This window comes from Leopardus geoffroyi, chromosome A1 (assembly GCF_018350155.1).
Source record: "Leopardus geoffroyi isolate Oge1 chromosome A1, O.geoffroyi_Oge1_pat1.0, whole genome shotgun sequence".
In the NCBI taxonomy this organism is placed as follows: Eukaryota; Metazoa; Chordata; class Mammalia; order Carnivora; family Felidae; genus Leopardus; species Leopardus geoffroyi.
The window spans coordinates 118,509,917-118,533,146 of NC_059326.1; the positions used below are offsets into that span (position 1 = coordinate 118,509,917).

Below are 23,230 nucleotides of genomic sequence, written 5' to 3' on the forward strand. Positions count from 1 at the left end.
CTCTGCCCTCAGCCCTGCCTTCGGGGTTCCTGAAAGCCCAGAGTTGGCATAGAGGAGGAGCAGGATTCTGAGTGGACTACTCTTGGGTAATACCAGTGATCTTAATGATAGCAGCAGGTACTTTTCCAGAAGTGCGGTAGAGGTGGGGCTGTAGATGGTGAGAAATAGGAGAATAAAAGAATTCAAATAAAATCATAGCTCATCAAAACATATTGCCTCTCACGTACTCTAATCTCTCCTTCTTAATAAACAGTGTAATGCCATTGGGGATGATTTCCCCTCCCTCTCCTTTGGTCCTTTCTTTTTCTCATATACATACATTTATATCCTAGGATTGTGTACCTTTAAGAGAAAGCAAAGAAACAAACTCTTTACCAGGCAGTTTTGGGAGCAGACTGAAGAATACCTAAGAGCCAGCCAGGGCTCCTGAGCGGCCAAGTGGAAGTTTCTGAACTCTGCCTCTGTGGGGCTAAAATTACCCTTTCTCCCCATTCTGGTGCTGCTTCGGTTGCTGTAACAACCTGTTGCTACTTTGCAAGAAGCAGAATTTAGTGTTGGATGTGAAGGCTGCCAGGGAGGAGGACTCCTGGGCATTCTGCTGCAGAGGTAGCTGGCCTGCAGCAGGTCATGACCCTGAGCTTGGCATAACCTTGACCCTATGTTTAGAATTCTGAGTTTGGGGGAGTTTGTTTTTCTGCCAGCCGAGGTGTATTTGGAGCGCCAGGCACTGCAGTGAGAGTAAAACAGAAGTTAGCAATGGTGAAGAGTGGGCCCTAACCTCACTGATGCCATTGGCATGTCAACTTGGGGAGTAGCTGAACCTCTTCCCATTTCCTGATCTGTAGAATGGAGACAGTGATAATAGTTACCTCCTAGAGTTCTTAGGAGGAAGACAAGCGAATGCAGGTAAGTGCTCAGAACAGTGCCTGTCGTATAGTCCTTTGATGTTAGCTGTTAGATTCAGTACACACAGTTCATTAATTTAAAAAAAAAATACATGAACACTTACTCTATGCCTGGCCCCAGGATGATGGAGAGCAAGTGTAGACGTACTGTGCTCATGGTGTGACTAGAGAGAACGACATGAAACAAAAAGCTAATAAATAAACGTAATTCCTAATTGCGGTAGGTGCCATGAAGCCTTACCTTCATGGGACAGCAGGGCATGGGAAGCAAGTGGTGTTCTTGATAAGGAAGAGGTATGTTCAGATGATGAGTCTGATGACTGCCATTACCACCATGGCTACTGTGATCACTGCCGCCATCATCATCTTTACTGAATTTTATTGTGCACTTTCTGTCTGCTGGGCCCTCTGCTAAGCACTGTCTATGGTTAATCTCATTTTATCCTAATAGGTCAATGAGGAGGTGGCTGTTTTTATTCCTATTTTGTTAGACAGCCTTTGAATTGAAAGAGGAAACCTGAACCTGAGCCCCCATCAGTTTATAGATGAGGGAACCCAGTTTTGGAGGGGGCAGTGATTTGTTTAGAGTCAGTCCACGAGAAGTTGGGACTAAGTTACAGGATTCTAACTCTGTCTTTTCTCCATTATAGCCACTGACAGTAGGTTCCCTGGGAGGCGAGCACCACCTCCTACCTGAGTCAGTCATGAATACCACTCTTCCATCTTAAGAGTGTTATCTAAATCTTTGTAGAGTTACTCCCTGGCTGTCTTGTTGCTGTTTTTTTCAGGACAGAAACTGCTTCCCTTTCTCTTTAGCTCTGGCTGTCTTCTTGAACATGGAATGCGGCAGCTTGAATTGCCAAAAAGTCACAGAATGCTGGTGACTCATGTTCCCTGGCCTTTTCTCACCTCTGGCCAGCTGGGCTAGCCCAGTACAGGGTTCTCCTTGTGGGGCTTTCTGACAGGTTGCTGGAGTGGATCTGTAAGCATTAAGTGGAATGGGAGCCCCAGGTCAAAGTTGTCGGTTTCTACAAAGGAAAGAGTTGCTTTAGTCAATGTGTAGCCTGTACCCTTCCTCAAATTTGAAGGAGTAGTACCTCCCCAGGCTTTTTCCTCACTTGCTTCTGCATGTTGAGTTGTTCTTAGGTATAAGTAGTCTTTCAAGCAAAATTCAGATTTGTAGAGGTGGATACATGTCCGCTAAAAAGGGTATGTGATCACTGTGCCCGCTTTGAGAGGCTTAGAATCTCGCTTTTGACCAGATAAATAGTGTTCTGACATGGCCTGGGATTTCCGGGACTTCAGGTGGGAGCTTCTTGGTGATTTCTGTCCCCCGTCCCATTTAGGCTTGCCCAGTGGTCTGCTCAGAGCATTGGTACTGCTCTTGTGCTCTAGAAGCCTCCACCCTGTCCCTCATATGATTAGCAGGTCTTAGCTCACATTCCTGAGGACCCTGTCTGTGGACTGAGTGCACCTTATTTCCTTCATAGCACTTGTTGCAGTCTATAATTAAGCTATTTCTATGTTTCCTGGTTGATCGTCCTTCTACTTGAACATTCTCCCCATGAGGCTTGGGACCACTTCTACTTTGTATTTCCAGTGGCTTCAGGCGTCTGACACAGAGTGATTGCTTCTTCTATCTTTGTGGAATGAATGGAGATGTCTCTGCATTTCCTTACCTGGCTGCAAAAGTTTTTCTCCTCTTGGAGCCCTTGGAGTTGCAGAAAAATACTTGGTTTAGGTTCTGCCTGAGTAAGGAGTAAGAATAATGCGCTTAGTGAAGTTGATCCTGTCTTCAAGCCAGTGTCAGCCTTTTCCAGCCCCCTTGCTTGCCATCCCCCCACCCCCACCCCCCAGCCCCCCGGAAAGTGGAAGGAAGAGAGACTGCCCGTGAACATGTGTCTCAAGTGCGGTTGAAGGGTGGGCTTTGGAGGCAGCCTGCCCTGACCTCGGATCCCAGCTCTGTCACTATGACTTTGTACAAGTTAACCTCCATTTATCTAAGTTTTCTTCTCTGTAAAATGGGAGATAAAAGTAGAATCTCAGTGACTCACTGATTTGGTGGGAAGGCAGGGATTATGTGTGTTATTATATTTATATTATTTTTCATTTTGAAAGTTATTAATGTAGGCAAATAAAAATTTCCCAAATGGAGGGAGAAAATCACCCATTATCCCATTTTCTTAACTTGATTATTTTCGTTTATCTTTCCATCTAATCTTTGTCTGGAGGTAGATACATTCTATGTAGGATGCACCAAGTTCATATCATGATACTAATACTTTCCCTTACATTATGAGCAGCTTGCCATATGACCACCTAGCCTTCCTAGTTCCATTTATTGGATGTCCCACCCTTTAATTATCTGAAACCCTGTATTTGGGCAGTGATGTGCTTTTGCCTTTTTGTTTGTTTTTATAACTGATGCTGCTGTGAACATATTTGTTGTCTTTGTTTTCATTTGAATTCCTCTTCAGTTCAGAGACCCACATGTGTTCAGTATTGTGCCCAGGAATATTTAGGTCTATATATTAAGTACTTTTTGACTGCTGTTAAAGCTGAATCTGCCCTTACCCTAGATTGGTCCGATTTAAGCTTTAAGTAGGTCTTATTGCTTTGGGATTAGCTTCATAGGTAACTTTGCTCCTTTCTTTGGCTTTGAACATCCTTTGAATTAGAAATTAGACATTTCTCTTTCACAGTTGAGGTTCTTAGAAAGTGGAGTCCTGGCTTTGCCACTATTAAATACTGGTATTTACCTTGTCTCTGGCATTGTCTTCTGTGATAGACATTCATACCCGTCGGTCTGTGTGTTGATGGAGGGTTGGCTTGACTTAATATGCATTATTTGAAGAGAAGGAAGAGACAGGTAGTTGGCTGTTCTGGGTCTGAAGGAATGGTGACCTATGGAATTGAGCCGGCAGGTCTTGACAAGGTTGCTTTTATTCCTGCAACACTTTACTCTTTCCCTCCTCTCTTCTTTTTGCCAGGAAGCCAAAAAGAAGTATGACAAGGAGACAGAAAAGTATTGTGGCGTCTTAGAAAAACACTTGAATTTGTCTTCTAAGAAGAAAGAATCTCAGCTTCAGGAGGTAAGAAACTTCACTAATATCCTGAACAAGGTGTTTAATTTCTATGTGGTGCTGTAGAATATGTGCCGTTCCTCCTTGCCAGAAAATCCTAGGGTTTGAAGTGGCCTCAGAAACCAGGAGCTTGACCCCGATCCCTCATCAGATGCCTAATGCCTGGATTCCCTTTGTATCTTCACATCCACAACACTCCTTTTGTGGCTGTCCAACCTACCAGGTGGGCGGGGGCACATACTGCTGGTCAACGTCACTCACCTCCTTGTGGGGCAGCCGTGAGCCCTGAAATGTACTTCTTCCTTTCAAACTGAAATTTTGTGTTTTCCTGTTTGTCTCACCCTTTACCTTGGTTCTGTACCCTATTGCTTTACTTTTTGACTTCCTGCTTTGTATCACTGATTTGAAAAGTCAGCATCTGAAACACTTTTTTCTTCCTCCAATATTATTGTTACTATTTTTTTAAAAAATATTTCCATTGGTACTTCACAGCAGTCTTCCTTCTCTTTCTTTGTTTCCCTCTCTCTCTCTCTCTCTCTCTCTGTCTGTCTCTGTCCCTTTTTCTTTAAGCAGGATTTTATTGTCATTCATATGTTTTACACTTTGGTAACTTTGTTTCACAAGAGATAAATTATCTGGCCTGCCCTAGGACTTTCTGGATTGGCATGAAGAGTAATTCACTTGGAAGGATAAGTTAACTTTGCAACCATGGATCTGTCATGATTCTCATTTAGTTCATGGAGATTTCCATGGTAAGGGAGTGGTTTCTGGAAGACCGAGCAGATTACTAGTGGAACTCCAAAGTTGACTACACGAATGTCATTTTATTTAACTCTTAACAATTTACTTCACCTTTCTTAGGTATGTGGTAAAGAGAGGTTGTGACTTCCAAGTTAGCCCCTCATTCTTTTTTTTTTTTTAAGTTTTAAATATAAATCCCAGTTAATTCACATACAGTGTGGTATTAGTTTCAGGTGTGCAATATAGTGATTCAGTGCTTTGATACATCACCCAGTGGTCATCACAGCAAGTGCACTCCTTAACCCCCATTGTCTATTTCACCCATCCCCCCACCTACCTCCCACCGTGTAACCATCTGCTTGTTCTCTGTAGTTAAGAGTCTGTTTCTTGGCTTCTCTCTCTTTTTCCCTTTGCTCATTTATTTTGTTTCTTAAATACCATGAATAGAATCATATGGTATTTGTCTTTCTCTGATTTATTTCACTTAGCATTACACTCTGTATGTAGCTCCATCTGCATTATTGAAAATAACAAGGTATCTTTTCTAATGCCCAAGTAATGCTCCATTGTGTGTGTGTGTGTGTGTGTGTGTGTGTGTGTGTATGTATGTATGTGTGTGTGTATACCACATCTTTATCCGTTCATCATTCAATGGACACTTGTCAAGCTAGCCTTCATTCTTCAGTTTACTTTGTTTTTGAGCAAATACCATGCAGTGCTTCTGTCACATGAAAGTTAATATGAAGATCATATGGTTAAAGGATGAAAAATGAAGATAACATAGGAGATGGTGGAGTCTGAACCCCAGCCAACCCGATTTGTTGCACATCCTCAGTTAGGAATGTCTTGCTCTCAGATCCCTTTGCTTTGAAATGCGAATTTAAACCAATTGTGTAAATGATGAAGAGGAGTCAACAACACTGCCAGCAACAAGTGTTTGTAATGGGCTTTGCAGGTCAGTTCTTGGCCGGTCAGCCAGCTAATAGCAACTGAGTACTTGGTGTGAAAAGTAGAAAACACTAACCTATCCTGGAAGATTTCATACCTGACTGGGGAAAAAGGAGCAAACACATGGGGAGGTGATTCTTGAAGGTAGCCTAGCTCCTTAGGTGAATCTTGTCAGATGTGCTGGAGAAGGCTAAAGAAAACCTATTTTCACTGGATCGTATATAAAGTACTTAATTCCTTGGATGGGATCCCAGCTGTGTGTGGGGTATGGGCACTGGAAGATGCCCAAGAATATGCAATTATCCATGATAAATTAGGATCTGTCCTGATGCCGTCACTGTTGAGTGAGTTACCCTTCTTAGAGTCATTTAGCATTTAGGGTTTGGAAACTACCTTTAAGGAAAGTCTTTTTGGCTGCAGCTTGCAATGACCAGATGTGGCCAGCTCTGCAGTTCCTAAGCAGTTAGGTGAGTCAGGGTCGTTGAGAGTTGAACAACTGTGTGATTGTTCTAGCACCTGTTGGTGTTGAGGGGCCCATAGCACAGTTAGTCTGTAGGCATGGCATTCCCCAGTGTGAGGATGCTTTTCTGGTCTATTCTCTCCATGCCTGGATGCTGCTTCCTTGGTCTGGGATGACTGTAACACACTCTTTTAAAGCCATGCCAATATCCTCTCCCCCCAAGATAGTACAGTGTCAGCCCAGAGCACTGGCTGGGAAAGTGATACCTTACTTCAAGGCCTGCTGTTGCGTGTTTTCACTGTGTGACCTGGGGCAAGTACTCACCTCTCTGATCTTTTAGTTCCATTTTTTGGTAAAATACAAAGTACATGTTCTCTCTATTTCATGTATGGGGATGCGTGTTATGGCTGCTAAACAAATATAAAGTATTATCCCTATGACTGGCTCGTTCCTCCCCATTTCCCGTTCCCAAATTGAATGGTACTCTTCGTCACTGCCTTGGCATGTTCAGGCTAGTAAAAGAGAATACCATAGGTGAGGCAGCTTATAGAGACAGAAATTTAATTCTCACAGTTCTGGAGGTTAGGAAGGCCAGTATTGTAGCGCTGGCAGATTTAGCATCTGGTGAGAGCTTATAGATGACTCTTCTTGATGCGGTGTCATGTGGTGAAAGGACCAAGGGAGCTCTCTGGGGCCTCCCAAAGGCCCCACCTCCATGTGCTGTCACATTGGAGCTTAGGTTTCAACATACGAATGTTGGCAGGGACACCAACTTTTACTCTATAGCCCTGACATTGTCAGTTACAGGTATTAGTGGGCATTTCTACATTACACTCTTTTGTGGTTCTTTGTGTGCTTGTCTTTGACCTCGTTATGCTTTCTAAGTACTTTGAGGGCAAGGAGTGGGCTGTAAGTCTTTCTTTAAGGTCCGGGTATTCTTGAGCATTGCTTTTTAGTTGTGCCTGAGCTGAATTAAATTGATAAAAATCTTATAACAACAAAAACGATACAATACTTTTCACTGACCGCAACAATAAGGCCAGCAAATATTTACTGATGCTTATTTAGGTACTGTGTTAGGCACTTGGAATCTTCTCAAATCCTTATAACCACTCTGTGAGGGACAGATTTATTCCCTTGCCATTCAGTAGCCTGCCTGTAGCTAGTCAGTGAGGTTGTGAACCCTGGCCCCTGACCCTGGAGCTCTTTTAACTCACTGTACTCTCCTAATTGAGTCTTTACCTTGGGAGGGAGGGTTGTTGCTGGGCAGCTAGGCAGCCATTGTTATTCAATGCCAGTGTCCTTGAGATAGGATTCACCACCTGAAGGAGGGACCTTGGTAATCTTCTGATTGAACCTACTGGAAATACATTTGAAGGAACTGGGTTCCTTGCAGAGGTCAAGGGATTTGTTCAAGGTCTTTCAGCTATTAAGTGATGATTTTCTCACATTTATTAAAAAATCAATTTGGGAATATTACCAGACACCTAGTGCACTTTTAATGAAATGTACTTTCTTTGAATATCCAGAATTCTTACCTAATTGCAGAGCTCTGAACTGAATACTTTGAAATTCTAGCCAATCCGTACATTTGGTGGATAAAATTATAGTACAGTGATGTGGAATGACACTGCCATCTAGTGGATGATTATTTTATAAATTAACTTTTTTTTCCCCAAGGGCTAAGAAGCTTTAAAGACAATATGCACTTAACAAGTATTCATTGCATACTTCTTTGAGTCCATTCAGGTGTTGAGTGTATTGTGGAGAGTAAATGAATGATTGGCTTTCATGAACTTAGAGCCTAGGACAGTGTTTGTTTTCCAAGTAGCATACAGTGGTTGGTGCATCTCAGACAGGCTGGTAGATGAACCGTTTCTCAAGTAACAAGCAGGGAAACCATCTTGAGTGGCTTGCCAGGTGGGCTGGACTCCTGGCCTACCAGTCCACTGCAGGGTGGGGGGGGAGGGGGTCTAATGATGCGAAGAACTCTATGGCTCAGGTGAGCAAAGGCATTGGTAAAAGAAACCTACCATTCTTTTTTTTTTAATTAAAAAAATGTTTTTTAAAAATGTTTATTTTTGAGAGTGAGAGAAAGTGTGAGAGGGGGAGGGGCAGAGAGAGAGGGAGACACAGAATCTGAAGCAGGCTCTGGGCTCTGAGCTGTCAGCACAGAGCCCGACTGGGAGCTCAGACTCACAGATTGTGAGATCATGACCTGAGCTGAAGATGGACAACCAGCCAACTGAGCCACCCAGGCGCCCCAAGAAACCTACCATTGTAATTGGATTTCTTCTTCTCTTTCCTGTGGAAATGCATTGAGTTATGCATTTCTTCTGAGAACTGGATCACTGATGGCCACGTAGAGATCAATTTATTCATTCCTTAAGCATCTCTTGAATGCTTACTATGAGCCAGGCAATGTTCTGGAAGCTGGGATAGAAAAGTGGAAAAATGAGACAAAGTCTTTGTTCTCATTGACATTCTATTGCACTAGGTGAGCCACAGGCAGAGAAGAGCATTGAAAATAATTTTACATAGTGATAAGGAAATAAATTGGGGGGGGGGTAGGTTACCCCAGCGCCTTTTACCTTATGTACATTAACATGGTCACTAAAACCTTTTTTTTTTTTTTTTTAAATTAAAAAAAAAAATTTTTTTTTTAACGTTTATTTATTTTTGGGACAGAGAGAGACAGAGCATAAACGGGGGAGGGGCAGAGAGAGAGGGAGACACAGAATCGGAAACAGGCTCCAGGCTCCGAGCCATCAGCCCAGAGCCCGACGCGGGGCTCGAACTCACGGACCGCGAGATCGTGACCTGGCTGAAGTCGGACGCTTAACCGACTGCGCCACCCAGGCGCCCCACTAAAGCCTTTTCTAAAGAGGTTAACAAATGAATTGAAACTAGAAGGATGAGAAGGACCACTAAGAGAAAAGCTAGGACGCTGTTCTTGAAGTTGTGCATGTATTGCGGTGCCTGGCTGGCTCAGTCAGTGGTGCATACAACTCTTGAGCTCAAGGTTGTGAGTTTGAGGCCCACACTGGGTGTAGAAATTATTTAAAAATAACATATTTTAGGGGTACCTCGGGACCCTATTTGGTTAAGGGTCAAACTCTGGATTTCAGCTCAGGTCATGGCATCAAGGTTTGTGGAATCGAGCCCGGCCTCAGGCTTCGCACTATCAGCGCAGAGTCTGCTTGGTAATCTGTCTTTGTCTCTCTCTCTGCACTTCCTTTGCGCTTGCTCCCACTCCCTCTGTCTCTCTGTCTCTCTCTCAAATAAAGTATTTTTTAAGAATTGAGTGTCATAAAAATCTGAATTACTGGGTCATGAAATAGAATAGAGGAAGCTAGAACAGAAGAAAATTACAAGGCATGTTTTTTGGGTCATAATGTAAAAGTTTCTTATGGTGCCTTAAAGTTTTAAAAAACTGAATATTGAGGAGAAGAGGTTTGCAAGCAGAAGGAACACGAATTGCAAAGTATTTGGAGTGTTAGGGGACAGGGAGTCAATCTGGGAGGCTGGAGTACAGGGAGGATGCGTTGCGGGGGCGGGGAGGCAAGGAGGTGGGAGGCAGGTCACACAGGGTCTTGCAAACCATGTTTGAGACAGAGGGAGACCGAGCACGAGTGGGGGCAGAGAGAGAGGGAGGCACAGAATCTGAAACAGGCTCCAGGCTCCGAGCTGTCAGCACAGAGCCCGATGCAGGGCTCGAACCCACGAACCGTGAGATCATGACCTGAGCCGAAGTCAGACACTTAACCGACTGAGCCACCCAGGCACCCCCTTCTGATTCCAGTTTTAAGAAAGCTCTTCTGTCTGCTGGGTGCAGGCTGGATTGGGGTGGGGGAGAGAAAGAAAGCAGGGAGACTAGTTAGGAAAGGAGTTTAGTCACCCCGAGACCCATGGTTGACTTAGAGGGGAGGAGCTGAAGCCCATCTGTCTGAAGGGCTTGGTGGTAGTAACAGCAGATGTGCACACAGCCCTTTTTGGCTTTCAAATTGTTCACATCCTTTAGCTCATTTTCTCGCAAGGACAGATACTACCTCCAGGTGTGGGAAAGAGCCCCAGAGAGGATAAGTGACTTGAGTTGGTCTCTCCAGCTAGAAAATGATAGAACTGCCAGTCCAACCCAGATGTTTGGGCTGTTAGCTCCCTGACTGATGCCGGGCTCTGCTGTCTGTCTCCTAGGAGTTTCCTCTATTGCTGCCTAATGGCAGGAGCCCACGTTGCAAATTTCCAGAATGACCCTTTCTTGAGTTGGAGTGTCAGTTGGCAAGCCTGAGCAAGGAGGATGTTTGAGGTGTGTGGGTGGTCAGGGGAAGTGGATGCATCCCTGGTGTAAGTGTGTTGGATTTGCGCTATGAGGAAATTAGAGGCTGCAGGAGCATATGGGGCTTAGCTGGCAGGAGCCCAGGTGGAAGGGATCAGCCCAGTGGTCTGAAGAGCCACACCTGGGGAAGGAGGGTACAGCACTTTCTGAAACTGGGCCTCCAAATAAAGATCTCTCAGTCCGCAAATACCAGCTTCCCCTGCTTAGAGGCTTAGAAAATACCCCCAAGTTTAGCCCTTCGCTGTGTGTGTGTGTGTGTGTGTGTGTGTGTGTTTTGGTTGGCTCCCCACCCAGCACTTAGCCAATTAGCTTCTATGTGTTAATATGTTGACCTAGGAGGAAGTTGCTCACAGGAGAGTTGAATGGGCTGTTTGTGCTTTACCAGGGTTTGTAATTTTCTGTTTATGGACATAATTATTTAGAATCTCTTTGCTTCCCTATGTTGTGAGTTCCATGAAGGAAATTTCTTTTTGTGCTTGATGATTGAATGAATGAATGATTTGCCACGTTCTTTAGATAGATAGCAGTGTCATATTTGGTGTCATGGGTGATATGTCCCCAGTTTCCTCTGCAGGGATCTTGACAAAGGAACACTGGAAGAGGTATTTCTTTGGGGGCTTTGTCTGTCTCTGTGAAGTATGTTATAGAATGGTTTCTCACCCCTTCACTTCTAAAGAAGGCATATGTTTGTTTCCCACTACCAGGATATTCATTTTTATTAAAAAATCTTAAGGGGCGCCTGGGTGGCTCAGTTGGTTAAGTGTCCAGCTCTTGATTTCGGCTCAGGGGCACGATCTCATGGTTTGTGAGTTTGAGCCCCAGTTGGGCTCTGTGCTCACAGTGCGTAGCCTGCTTGGGATTCTCTGTCCCCCTCTGTCTGTCCTCCCCCTGCTCGTGCATACTCTCTCTAAAAAATAAGTGGATAAAATTAAAAAAAATACTAATATTTTTTTGTCATTGAGATGTGCATTCACTGTAACAGTGAGGTGGCATAGCAATAGTGTGGAAATGTTATGAACTTCACAGTGATAGTTGAGGTACTTAATAGCATCTTGTTATTCTATCCAGGCTCATTTTCTCCCCTGCTGTCTATATCCTGCATCAGTGGTTTGATTGTACGCATGTGTGGGCCTATGCAGCACCCCCTCTGCATGGACGGAGAAAGGAGGCTTAGATGGAATAGTGTAATTACTCTGCTGAAGTAAACTGACAGTTTGTCCCTTGACAAACAAGAAAATAGGTGAAACTCATGTGGAAATGTCCTTTCCTAAAGGCCCCTGCCCTCTAACAGCTGGTTTTGTTCATTCCTAATGGGATGGGGAGAACCCTGCAGGTTTTCTTTTTTTCTCCTTAAAACTCTGTCTTCTTTAGAACCCAGGTCTGCCCCTGGGTGTGGGGAGGCGGTACAGCCTCCTAGTTTAAAGATGATCAAGGGTCTTGGAGGCAGATCCACAAGCACAAAAATCCCAACTCTGCCCTGTACTGGCTGCTTCAGGTTCCTTAATGTTAGCAGACATCATTTTCCTCCTGTCACTTAGAGGTAATGAGAATATCTTCTTTTTAGGAATTGGATGAGGATTAAGTCACTATAGTGAATGAGGAGTGAATAATGTCACGTAACATATGTATACCTAAGGACATGGTGCCTAGGACATTGTCACTAGTCTTACGTCTGTTTCATGCTGTCTGAATTGTGTGTAAAAACCATCTCCAAGGAATTTTGTGGGCTGCTTGCTGAATGCTCTCCTTGGGTAGTGACTTGACTTTCCTCTTAAATTCTGTCTTGTTTGCAGGCAGACAGCCAAGTGGACTTGGTCCGGCAGCATTTCTATGAAGTATCCCTGGAGTATGTCTTCAAGGTGCAGGAAGTCCAAGAGAGAAAGATGTTTGAGTTCGTGGAGCCGGTAAGTAGATGCTCAGGGTTTAATGGTATACCCGCACTTTGACCTCCAGCCCTCATTTCACTGCCTAGATTACAAAATGCTCTAAGTTGCTGATGAAGAGGTTGATCAGCCCTGGTACTGTGCCTTCTGCTAAGTCACAGTGCTTTGTCAGTCTGTCTACCCTGGACTGTCCCCTGTGGCCATTCTTGGGCAACCTGAGCAGAAGTGATAGTGCTTCCTCTGGCCCTGCTGTGTTGTGCTAATTGGTTTCTAGGTGGAAGTAGGGCAGGGGGAGGAGTGTTCATCTTGCCCAACAGTAGTGATTACACCTTAACTTTCCACCCTCCCACCCTCTTCCTTTCTCCCTCAAATAATCCAAACGTAGTAGTTGCCCAAGGAAAAAGGGGAATGTACATGATACTTTCCTCTTTTTGTCTGCGGAGTTCAAAGCCCCTCCACGCTCCTTCCATGCATTAAAAGGTACTATATAAAGTGATTTCTCACTGTAGTTGGTTATAACTGAGTAGCAGGGAGAGAAAGGTTGTAGTGTGCAAACCAGTCTGGCTTTAGTTGAGGCCACCTTAGCATGCGTGTGGCTTTGTGCAGTGGTAGTGCTGCCCTGCCCTTGTGTTGCACTCAGAATGCACAGTACAAAAATGTCATGGAAACACTGAGAGAACACGTGGGCCTCGATTTCAAACTCGTGCAGACCTTGCATTTTTCACTAAAAACGCAGCCTCTGATTTAGACCCAAGCCTGGAGTCTCTCTAGAAGTAAGACTCTTACCTACCTAGATTTCAGAAAGTGATTTTCTTAAGCAAACAATAAAACTATAAGAAACGGAGAGAAAATAACCACTTGTTTTAGTAAAGAGTGTTCTGTGCTCCATTTCTAATTCATAAAATTTTGGGATGCTTTATAGGGATGTGAACTTGGTAATAGTTTTATCAGACTCTGGTGGCTTTGGAATCTGATACTTAATTTTTTTTTTTTTTTTTACTGTATTGGAACTAGGATTTTGAGCTTTCCTTCTCAGCCACCTCATCTGGCAAATTCTTCTTTTTAAAAAATAATTATTTTTGCAAGAGCGCAAGTGGAGAAAGGGCAGAAAGAGGGGGACAGAGGATCCAAAGTGGGCTCTGCACTGACAGGCTGACAGCAGTGAGCCTGATGTGAAACTCGAACTACCGAACTGTGAGATCATGATCTGAGCAAAATCAGACGCTCAAGTGACTGAGTCACCCAGGCACCCCTGGCAAATTCTTTAATATCCTTAATTACCTCAGTCTTCTTATGTGAATATTGGAAACTTGAGAGCCAGCTTCCTGTCTAGTAGTGGTCTCTATCACAGTCTCCTGTCAAAATCCCCTTGTTTTTGCAGTCTGTGTTGGGGGGGAGGCCATCCTACAGAGAAAATGAGCTTATTGATTTCCTTGCTTAGGACACAGAGGTGTTAAAGCCAGCTTTTCAGAGAAAGGTTTACTGAAGCCTATTTCCTGTGGTCTGGGCAGGCATTCAAATGCTGTCACAGAATTAGCGTTGGGTGTTTTTTAATTGATTTTACCAGAATTTTAGAGGAAAACAACAGTGATTGTAATAGTCTTTAGGTGCACAATGATACTATTCTACAATTGCTTGCTTTTTTTTAAAAAAATTTTTTTTTTTTTTTTTAACATTTATTTTTGAGACAGAGAGAGACAGAGCATGAACAGGGGAGGGGCAGAGAGAGAGGGAGACACAGAATCGGAAACAGGCTCCAGGCTCTGAGCTGTCAGCACAGAGCCCAACGCGGGGCTCGAACTCACGGACCGTGAGATCATGACCTGAGCCGAAGTCAGACGCTTAACCGACCGAGCCACCCAGGCTCCCCAACAATTGCTTGCTTTTGATGTCTAGGGTTTTAATTGGCTTATCTTACTTCTTTGAGGTGTTTTTGTTGTTCTTGTTGTCCCCTTGTATCTCCCAGTAGGTGTTCCTCGTGAATCAGATACTGTGTCTGTAAGCTTTTGCTGGGTAACAACACATAACCTCTTGGAGCAGTAGACATTGATTTCTCATGAATGTGTGGGTTTCAGCCAGCTAAGGCTGGACTTGGCCTGATGACTGCTGATCTAGGTGGGCTTTCCTCTTCCTCCTCCTCCTCCTCCTCCTCCTCCTCTTCCTTTTCCTTTTCCTTTTCCTCTTCTTTTTTTTTTTTTCTTTTTTTTTTTTTAAAGAAACCTGCAAGGAACAATCCTTCTAGTTCCTGATTCCCATTTGTAGTATATCCATATCTTGAGTGTTTGAGAGGCAGTAAAACATCACTGGTAAGGGCTCCAGAGCCAGACTGCTTAAACTGAAATCTCAGCCCAGCCATTCTAGCTGTATGTTCTTGGGTTACTTAGTTCTCTGAGCCTTAGTTTCCTCATCTGCAAAAGGAGTAAAATAATACCACCTATCCTATAAAGATGTTAAGAGGAATCAGTTTCCTCATGTATGATGCTTACAATGGAGCTAACCTAAATGGCACCCAGGTAGCAATTACTTTTTTTTTTTTTACTTTTTTTTTTTCAACGTTTATTTCTTTTTGGGACAGAGAGAGACAGAGCATGAACGGGGGAGGGGCAGAGAGAGAGGGAGACACAGAATCGGAAACAGGCTCCAGGCTCTGAGCCATCAGCCCAGAGCCTGACGCGGGGCTCGAACTCACGGACCGCGAGATCGTGCCTGGCTGAAGTCGGACGCTCAACCGACTGCGCCACCCAGGCGCCCCAGCAATTACTTTTTTATTCTAAGATAGAGGAATATCTAAGCTTCAGTCACCCAGGGTCTCCTCAGATGAGCACATGCGACAAGTGCCAATATTAATGGGGCCTGCCTGTTTTAATCTAAAAAGTCTTGGTGAATCTGAAAGCGTTTACCTCGTGAATACCAGGGAAATGGCTGAAGACCCCAATGCTGTGTCTGAGGAGTTCAAAGCCTCATTTGGGAAGCAAGATGGATGTAGTAGAGAGGTTGCCAAGGTAGCAAGCAGTGCAGTAGCAGGTTGGACAGGAGGGAGGATATGGGGAAGTGCCCGAGGGATGTAAAGAATGGAAAACCTTTGCGGTTTGCAGATGTTTCGTAGGCCGTGCACTGAGGCACCTGGAGAGCTAAAAAGGAACGATTTCTGGCCCCTTATTAGAATGAAGAGAAAGTGATAGGAACTTGCCCAAAGTGAAAATAAATGAGTGGTTGAGAGGTTGGATGTAGAATTCGCATGTTCACTCCTTTTACAGAAGTTCTCGTTTCTCGACCCACCAGTTTATGGGCTGGTCAGTGCTTCAGGAGCTATGGATAGTGGGAGAGATTGATCAAAACACCGCCGATTAGATCAGTGGTTGTCAAAGTCTTCGAAATGCAGACTCTCGGGCTCTAGCTGAGACCCCAAAATTGGGGGTGGGGCCCAGTAATCCCTATTTCACCAAACCCTCTATGGCGATCGTGTCACACATTTAAGTTTGAACCCCTGGCTGAGATTGTACAGAAGACCATGAAATAACAATTGAGGATTAGGTCAAACTGTGTCGTACACTAAGAATCACTTCACCCCCATACGGCCGTCCAACCCTTATACTATCTCTGAGGGTAGGTAATTGCTGCTTTATATCTGTTTTCAGATGGGGAAATGGAAGCACATTTATTCCCCAAGGTGACGTCTGCTACCTGGCAGAACTGGAATGGTCTGGTTGTTAGTCTGTACAAAACAGTATTTGATTGCTTACAGGTGGAAAGGAAACCAGCAGGAAATTTACTGAACTAAATTGCTGGGGCACCTGGTGTGGATATTCATATTTTGCGTTGGTTGTAGTCAGGGTTGTAGTTGGTTTCCAGCCTTTCAAGGGACCTCTGTGCATATTGACTATGTTCATTTGTTTCTTACAAAGTAACTTCAAGTACTAGAATGTTATTGACCTTCAGAAAAAGAAGCAAGATTTGAGTATTCCAAAGAAGAAAATTCAGACTTCTGGGATCTAAACCATATTTTCTTGTGTGTGCCCTAGAAGCCTGTATTTTCTTATTGAAGTACTAAATGTTCTGGAGATTTTGGGTTGCAGATAATGACCTACTCCCTTCTTGAGGATGAAGCCACATTCCCTGAGTTTTCATAATGGAAAGTAATCTAGTGCTGAGGAGAGCTCATTCCCTGCGTTCATCAGGCACTGCATCTTCTGAGATGTATCTTGTAAATACTTTTTGGTGCTGTACCTTCCTGCCCTTGGTCTTCTGCCCCAGTGCGGGTCTTCATTTTTCCTTTGATTTGTTGGATCCTTTCTTGGGCCTCCCCCTTCCCCGGTCGGATCTGGACACTGATGCTACAGTGCATCTTGTAACACATCAGTCTGAGTATATCTGTCTTGCTGAACAGGCATCCTGTCAGCATGCCTGTGCTGAGTTCTCATAGTTGTAGAGGCTGGAAGTCCAAGATCAAGGTGTCAGCAGGGCCATGCTCCCTCTGAAACCTGTAGGAAAATGATTTTTCCTTCCTTCTAGCTTCTGGTAGTTTGCTGACAGTATTCGGCATTCCTTGCTGTAAAGGTGCTCTAAAGGTGTCTTCTCTCCGTGTGTTTTTCTGTCTGAATACTGTATCCCCTTTCTATGAGGACACCATTCATTTTATATCAGGGCCTACTGGCTAACATTAACTTGATTACCTTCATAAAGACTAGTTCCAAATAAAATCACATTCTGAGCTACTGGGGTTAGGACTTTAACATAATTTTGTTTTTTTGTTGGGGTAGGGGAACACAATTCAGCCTATAACAATAGCTTTGTTGTATGAATGGAAACCTTCTAAATTTAGCAGATAGTCTGGAATGATGCAGCTGTCACTAAATGAAGCAGTTACATTTTTACTTACTTAAAAAATACATACAGCTTATGTTGTCTGGTAGGAAATAGAAATAGATTTTTCTTACTTTCTGAGGAAAACAAGGACGGGGGAAGGAGGCAGAGGGAGGTGGAGAAGGTCTTTCTTTGGTATTTCCTTTGTCATGCTGTGATTTTGCATTGCTGACTGTTCAGGGGAGAGTCTGTGTGGGTGTGTTGCCTCTCTGCCAGCCAAGGTGGGGCTCCAAGGAACTTGTCTCCTGTGGGTTTGAGTACAAGAATTCCTTTGAGGCAGACAGATGATCCCATCTCTGGGGTCTTTCTGTCGGTCTCGCCCGCCCACTGGGAAGTGGTCTTTGATTTCCCACTGGGTGATAGATTCAAAGTTTCATGCATTGTGTGGGGAGGGGATGTCAGAAGGTGGGGGTGGGGTGGGGAAGAAATATGTTGCCAGGGGGGGAGGGAAGTGGGCCAAAGTTAACAATATCTATGGAATCATTTCCCATCGACGAATGGACAATGAAGCATGACACCAAAGGAAGTGAGAACCAAAATAAATACTAGTAACTTTCTGCCTTTGGAGCACTTGTGTGCACGTCCAGGTGGTGTGTTTGTGAGCTTCTGGAGTGTGTTTAATTACATTTGGCGTGAGAGGCCCTGTTGACTTTAAGTGGAAGATAAATCAGAGTTAATAGGAGGAATGACTTTAGAATTAGCTGCTTATCTTCTGCATTACTCTCCAGGAGAGGATGGTTCAGTGCCTTGGAAAATTGATGGGCGGAGCATTCAATGACGGGTGGGGTGGGGGAGTGGGGGAAGGAAGAGATCAGAAAAAACAGTTTTCATTGTGAACACTGACACTAGGTTTGGCTTAAGAGCTCCTTCTTCTCTATTACTGGAGCCTTCCAGGAGGAAAATCATGAGGTTTCCTCCCCAAAATGTATTTTATATACAGCGAGTTCAAAAGCTTCTATCATCTTTGAAGAAAAGAATTCATTATTAGTCTTTGGTGATTCTATGTGGTGTACCACCCTTTAATTGATTTATGTTAGTGATCTATATATGGTGTCACTAGATAGTTTTTGAAACAGAGGACCCAGCTGGGCCTGCTTCTCAACCTCCCATGAGGATCTAAGGGGATAGTTGCTCTGGGGATAATAGGGGTGGGAAGTCAGGATTTCTTATTATTGAAAGCTGGATTTTGCCTTACTTCACAGTACAAAGCTCTTTGCTAAAGTGGGCTGGTCATGTGGCTTAGTCTAAAGATTGTTCTTTCCTTTGAACTAAGGGAGAGTAGCACATACCTTAGTGCTTACCATGGGCTGAATTTTCTTTGCGAACATTATTAGCGCTGCTAATAGAGGAGTAGAGGTAGGTGGAAAAAAAAATGAGATTATGTTTAATTACTAAAGGTATGTTAGTTTAGGGACTGGAAAATTAAACAATGTAAAGCAAAGCAGCTTTATCTTTCTTATATTTATTTAAATCTAAGTTAACATATAGTATAATAATGATTTCAGGAATAGAATTTAGTGATTCATCACTTACCTACACTACCCAGTGCTCGTCCCAACAAGTTCCCCTCCTTAATGTCCTTTGCTTGTTTAGCTCATCCCCCACCCAACACCCCTCCAGCAATCCTCAGTTTCTTCTGTGTTTAAGAGTCTCTTATGGTTTGTCTCCCTCTCTGTTTTTATCTTATTTTTCATTTTCTTCCCCTATGTTAATCTGTCTTGTTTCTTAAATTCCACATATGATTGAAATCATATGATATGTGTCTTTCTCTGACTGACTTATCTCATTTAGCATAATACCCTCTAGTTCCATTCATGTTGTTGCAAATGGCAAGATTTCATTCTTTTTCATTGTTTAGTAGTATTCCTATATATATATATGTGTGTGTGTATATATATACACACGTATATATACATATATATATACATATATATATATATATATATATACACATACACATACATATATATATATATACACATACCACATCTTCTTGATCCATTCATAGGTCAGTGGGCATTTCCATAATTTGGCTATTGTTGATAATGTTGCTATAAACATTGGGGTGCATGTGCTCCTCCGAATCAGCATTTTTGTGTCCTTTGGATAAGTTCCTAGTAGTGCAATTGCTGGGTTGTAGGGTAGTTCTATTTGTAATTTTTTGAGGAACTTCAATACCGTTTTCCAGAGTGGCTGCACCACTTTGCATTCCCACCAACAGTGCAAGAGGGTTCCTTTTTCCCTGCATTCTCACATCCTTGCCAACATCTGTTTAAAGCAGCTGCATCTTTATGTAACATGTATTGGAGGCAGGTCAGTGAAATCAGAGTGGACCACTCGGACCACAGGGATGGTCCCCAAATGCAGTATGACTGAGCTTGTAACAAAGTAAAGTTGTGGTTCTTTTAAACCTTGTTTAGACTTTTATTACAGTCCTTTCTTCCGATTGAGGTTTGGTACTGAGGCAGGATGTGTAGAGTTTGGGAAGGGGCAAGGGAAACCTAACAACAGTAGGTTTGCGTGTAGGTTCTGGGAGGAAACATGGCATGAACATTTGTTGAGGCTGAAAAAGTAAAGACTGGCAGGGCTCAGGGTGGGGATCTTAGTAGTTTTAAGTGTATGAAGGTGTATTATGAGAATCATGCTGAACAGATGTTTTCATTCTTCATTTAAGACAAGACTAAATAGTGAATGGACTTACTATGTTTTAGCTTAGGGGGATTTAAAGGAGAATTTAGGGGAGCCATCATAACTGAAAATGTGGAAACATGGGAATATTTTAATTACGGCATCCATAGTGTTTACCTGCTTAAAGGAAAGCACAGAAGCACACTTGAGCTGAAGCCTGCTCTGGGTGATTTTTTTTTTTTTTTTTTTAACTTTGCCTGTTACACTGCAGGTTTGGGACATACAGCTTCCTTGTCTTCCCTCTTTGTTGGCTCTCAGTATAACCGTACTTTCCTGCATGGTACCCTGATACTACAGGTGTATTTGAAGGAGACTGAGTTGCACTTGGAGACTGGTCTTCAGTTTCTGAAGAAGTGATTTTCTTAGAAAGTGCTGAGGCTCAGAGTATGAGCTTGAATGTTGGTGCCAGGTGAATCTGGTTTCAAATCCTGATTGTTACTTAAGATTTTGGAGCGAGTTATTTAATGTTTCTGAACTTGCTTTCTCAATATTAAAATGGAGACAACAATAGTACTCAACTTCTAGGTCTTTATGAGCATTTAGTGAGGGCAGGCATAAGACGTTACAGTGTCGGGCATGCAAGTAGCTAGCACTCATTAAATGATAGGCATTTTTATTACTTTATTCGAGGCTTTCAAACCAAGGTTGGGAATTCCGATAAAGCTACATAATCTCTCTTGAGCGTGCTGATGTGACCTCTGCCCTCCTTCCTTCCTTACAGCTACTGGCGTTCTTGCAAGGACTCTTCACTTTCTATCACCATGGTTATGAACTGGCCAAGGACTTTGGTGACTTCAAGACGCAGTTGACCATTAGCATACAGAACGTGAGTGGCCAAAGGGCAGGCTTCTTTCCCTGGTTCAGGAAAGGAAAGAACAAAGTATGGGTCTGGTTGCATAGAGATCACTTACGTGGATTAGAATGCATGAGGAGCATGGGTCTTGCTTGGGTTCAAAGGGCAGCTGGGGGCAGGCATTTCTCGGGTGCTTGGTGGCCCCAGGTTAGAGCATCATCCTTTTTTCCGTTATTTCTAAGCACTATTTATGTTCTCGGAAGTCCTGCTATTTTTGTTTTAAATCTGTAGCACCAGGATCAGGATTTCCTTTGGCAGTGGAAGGCCCAGCCTCCCTTCTGTGCATCTAGCTGCCTGGCCACAAGAACCTTGGAGTGTGTTCAGGGGATGGGGGTGGGGCATACATGCTGGCCTCCAGCTCAAAGGATGTACTCTTGTTCAGCTTTCAGTAAGGCTGACAGGAAATCCAAGTCAGAGCTGTTGACTCCCAGTCTCCTTCCCCAGATTTTAACCAGCAGGACCTTTTGATGCTCCGAATCCTGCTAAGGGCCCTTTGGTTAGCAGTGAGCAGGCTCAAGCCCCTTCTTCGCTGTATGACTGGCTGTGTTAGTCTGTATGTTGTCTTTGTCTCTGGATGATCCTGTGTAGCAAAGAAACCCAAGTGTGTCCTTGCGGGTTGTATTGCATGGGTTTAGAAGCCTGGAGCCTTTTCCCCTATGGTTCTCTTTGTTGTTTTGGAAAACAGGAAGTTGCAGAATCACAGACAAGGTTTCACAAAGCATGGCTTCCCCTTAGGCCACCTTCCTCCTCCGAAGGTAGACTCTGAAGTGCAGGTTTACCTGCGGCAGGTTTATAGGGGAGCAGGGTTAGCAGAATCACCTGGGAGAGAGAGGGCAGCAGACCCCTCCAGGAGAAATTGAGCTGTGAGGCCTCAGTCAGTGCCCTGGGGCACCCTGACGCTGGCATGGACCTTCAGAGTGTGGGGAAAAAAAGAAAGGGTGCCGGACTTGGGACCCCTTCCCCCTTTGCCCCTAGCCTTGACTAGTGCTGGGGTGCAGATTACCTTGAGTGAAGCAGCTCCCTTTTCAGGAGGGGACCATCTATGAACCATTAGCAAGTAATAGTCCCTATAGCTGGAGAAGTAAGTTCTGTCTTGAAGGGGACTGTGAAGACCATTTCCTGTGAGCCACTTGAATCAGAATCCCTTGGGATGCTTACTTATTTTTTTTAATTTTTTAAACTTTTTATTTATTTTTGAAATAGAGTGTGAGTGGAGGAGGAGCAGAGAGAGGAAGACACAGAATCTGAAGCAGACTACAGGCTCTGAGCTGTCAGCACACATGCTGATGCGGGGCTCGAACTCAGAAACCTTGAGATCATGACCTGAGCCAAAGTCGGACGCTTAACCGGCTGAGCCACCCAGGCACCCCTGGGATGCTTATTTAAAATGCACATTTCTGGGTCCAGAGGTACTAAATTAATCTTTAGGGGTGAGGCCTGGACATTTGCATTTTCTCCATATTTTCCAGGTGATTTTGATGGTCTTGAGCATTTGAGAGTCATTCTGGGATAGGACTTTAAGGTTAATGGGTATTTCTCGAAAGTATTTGCCTAATTCCTAGGCGGCTGACTGTTACCTGGTTTTCGATCTGAGGGTTCACTAGGTTGATGTTTTGAATTGTTACGGTTGGGAATAAGGTTTGATTTCTTTGATGTGAATAAAATTCCTTTCATCCTAGACAAGAAACCGCTTCGAAGGTACCAGGTCAGAAGTGGAATCACTGATGAAAAAGATGAAGGAGAATCCCCTTGAGCACAAGACCATCAGTCCCTACACCATGGAAGGGTACCTGTACGTTCAGGAGAAACGTGAGTGCCAGTGATGAACCATAGCTTGGGTTACACTCATGCCTTTTAGCCGGGATGTGGAGGGTGTACCTAGTAGTGCCTGGCCTAGAGCAGTGGTTCTGTAATTATAGATTTGGGTGAATGAAGGTAGCTTATAGTTGGGCTTTTTAAGGCAGAGATGTTCATAAGGTCTTGTCCACCTCCAAGTGCTGTGTTCTTTGTTCTTTATCACTGGGCATTCCCTTGGGGACCTGGAATTCAGTGAGGCTCTGTGATGGTTTTTTTTTTTCTCCGTAGTGTCAAGCTTGAGGTCTCTGCACACTTAGCATGGGTTTATCATCACACGTTTGGCATAGAGGCTTTGGAACGGCCTTGTATGCTAGACCTTATTTTCTATCAGCTGTCCTATCTTTGGGTGGATTTAATATGGAGTGATTTTGTTTACTTCAAGATTGGTTTCAGCAAGGACCACATAGTCATGACTTAGGTCCTCTCCTTCCTCTCTTCAACTGCTGTCATCTCAACACTGAAATTTTATGAAAAGTAGAAACACAAGCTTACTCCAAGAGGTAGGAAGAGAAATCCATTGTCCTGCCGATGAGATGTCAAGGAAAGAAATGCCAGGTGCTGCTAATCTAGACTTTTCTGTGATGACTCACAAACTCCTGCACTAGGCCTGGGG

General features: G+C 43.8%; 1 protein-coding gene across 7 annotated transcripts in view; it reads left to right on the forward strand.

The window, feature by feature from the left end:
- ARHGAP26 (Rho GTPase activating protein 26) overlaps positions 1-23,230 on the forward strand; it is a 423,740-nt gene that overhangs the window by 111,878 nt on the left and 288,632 nt on the right. For all 7 annotated transcript variants that reach the window (XM_045492297.1, XM_045492321.1, XM_045492304.1 and 4 more), the window contains exons 5-8: positions 3,896-3,997; positions 12,267-12,377; positions 20,629-20,733; positions 22,440-22,569. In XM_045492297.1, coding sequence (XP_045348253.1) covers positions 3,896-3,997; positions 12,267-12,377; positions 20,629-20,733; positions 22,440-22,569 — 448 coding nt within the window. The remainder of the gene's footprint in view (positions 1-3,895; positions 3,998-12,266; positions 12,378-20,628; positions 20,734-22,439; positions 22,570-23,230) is intronic.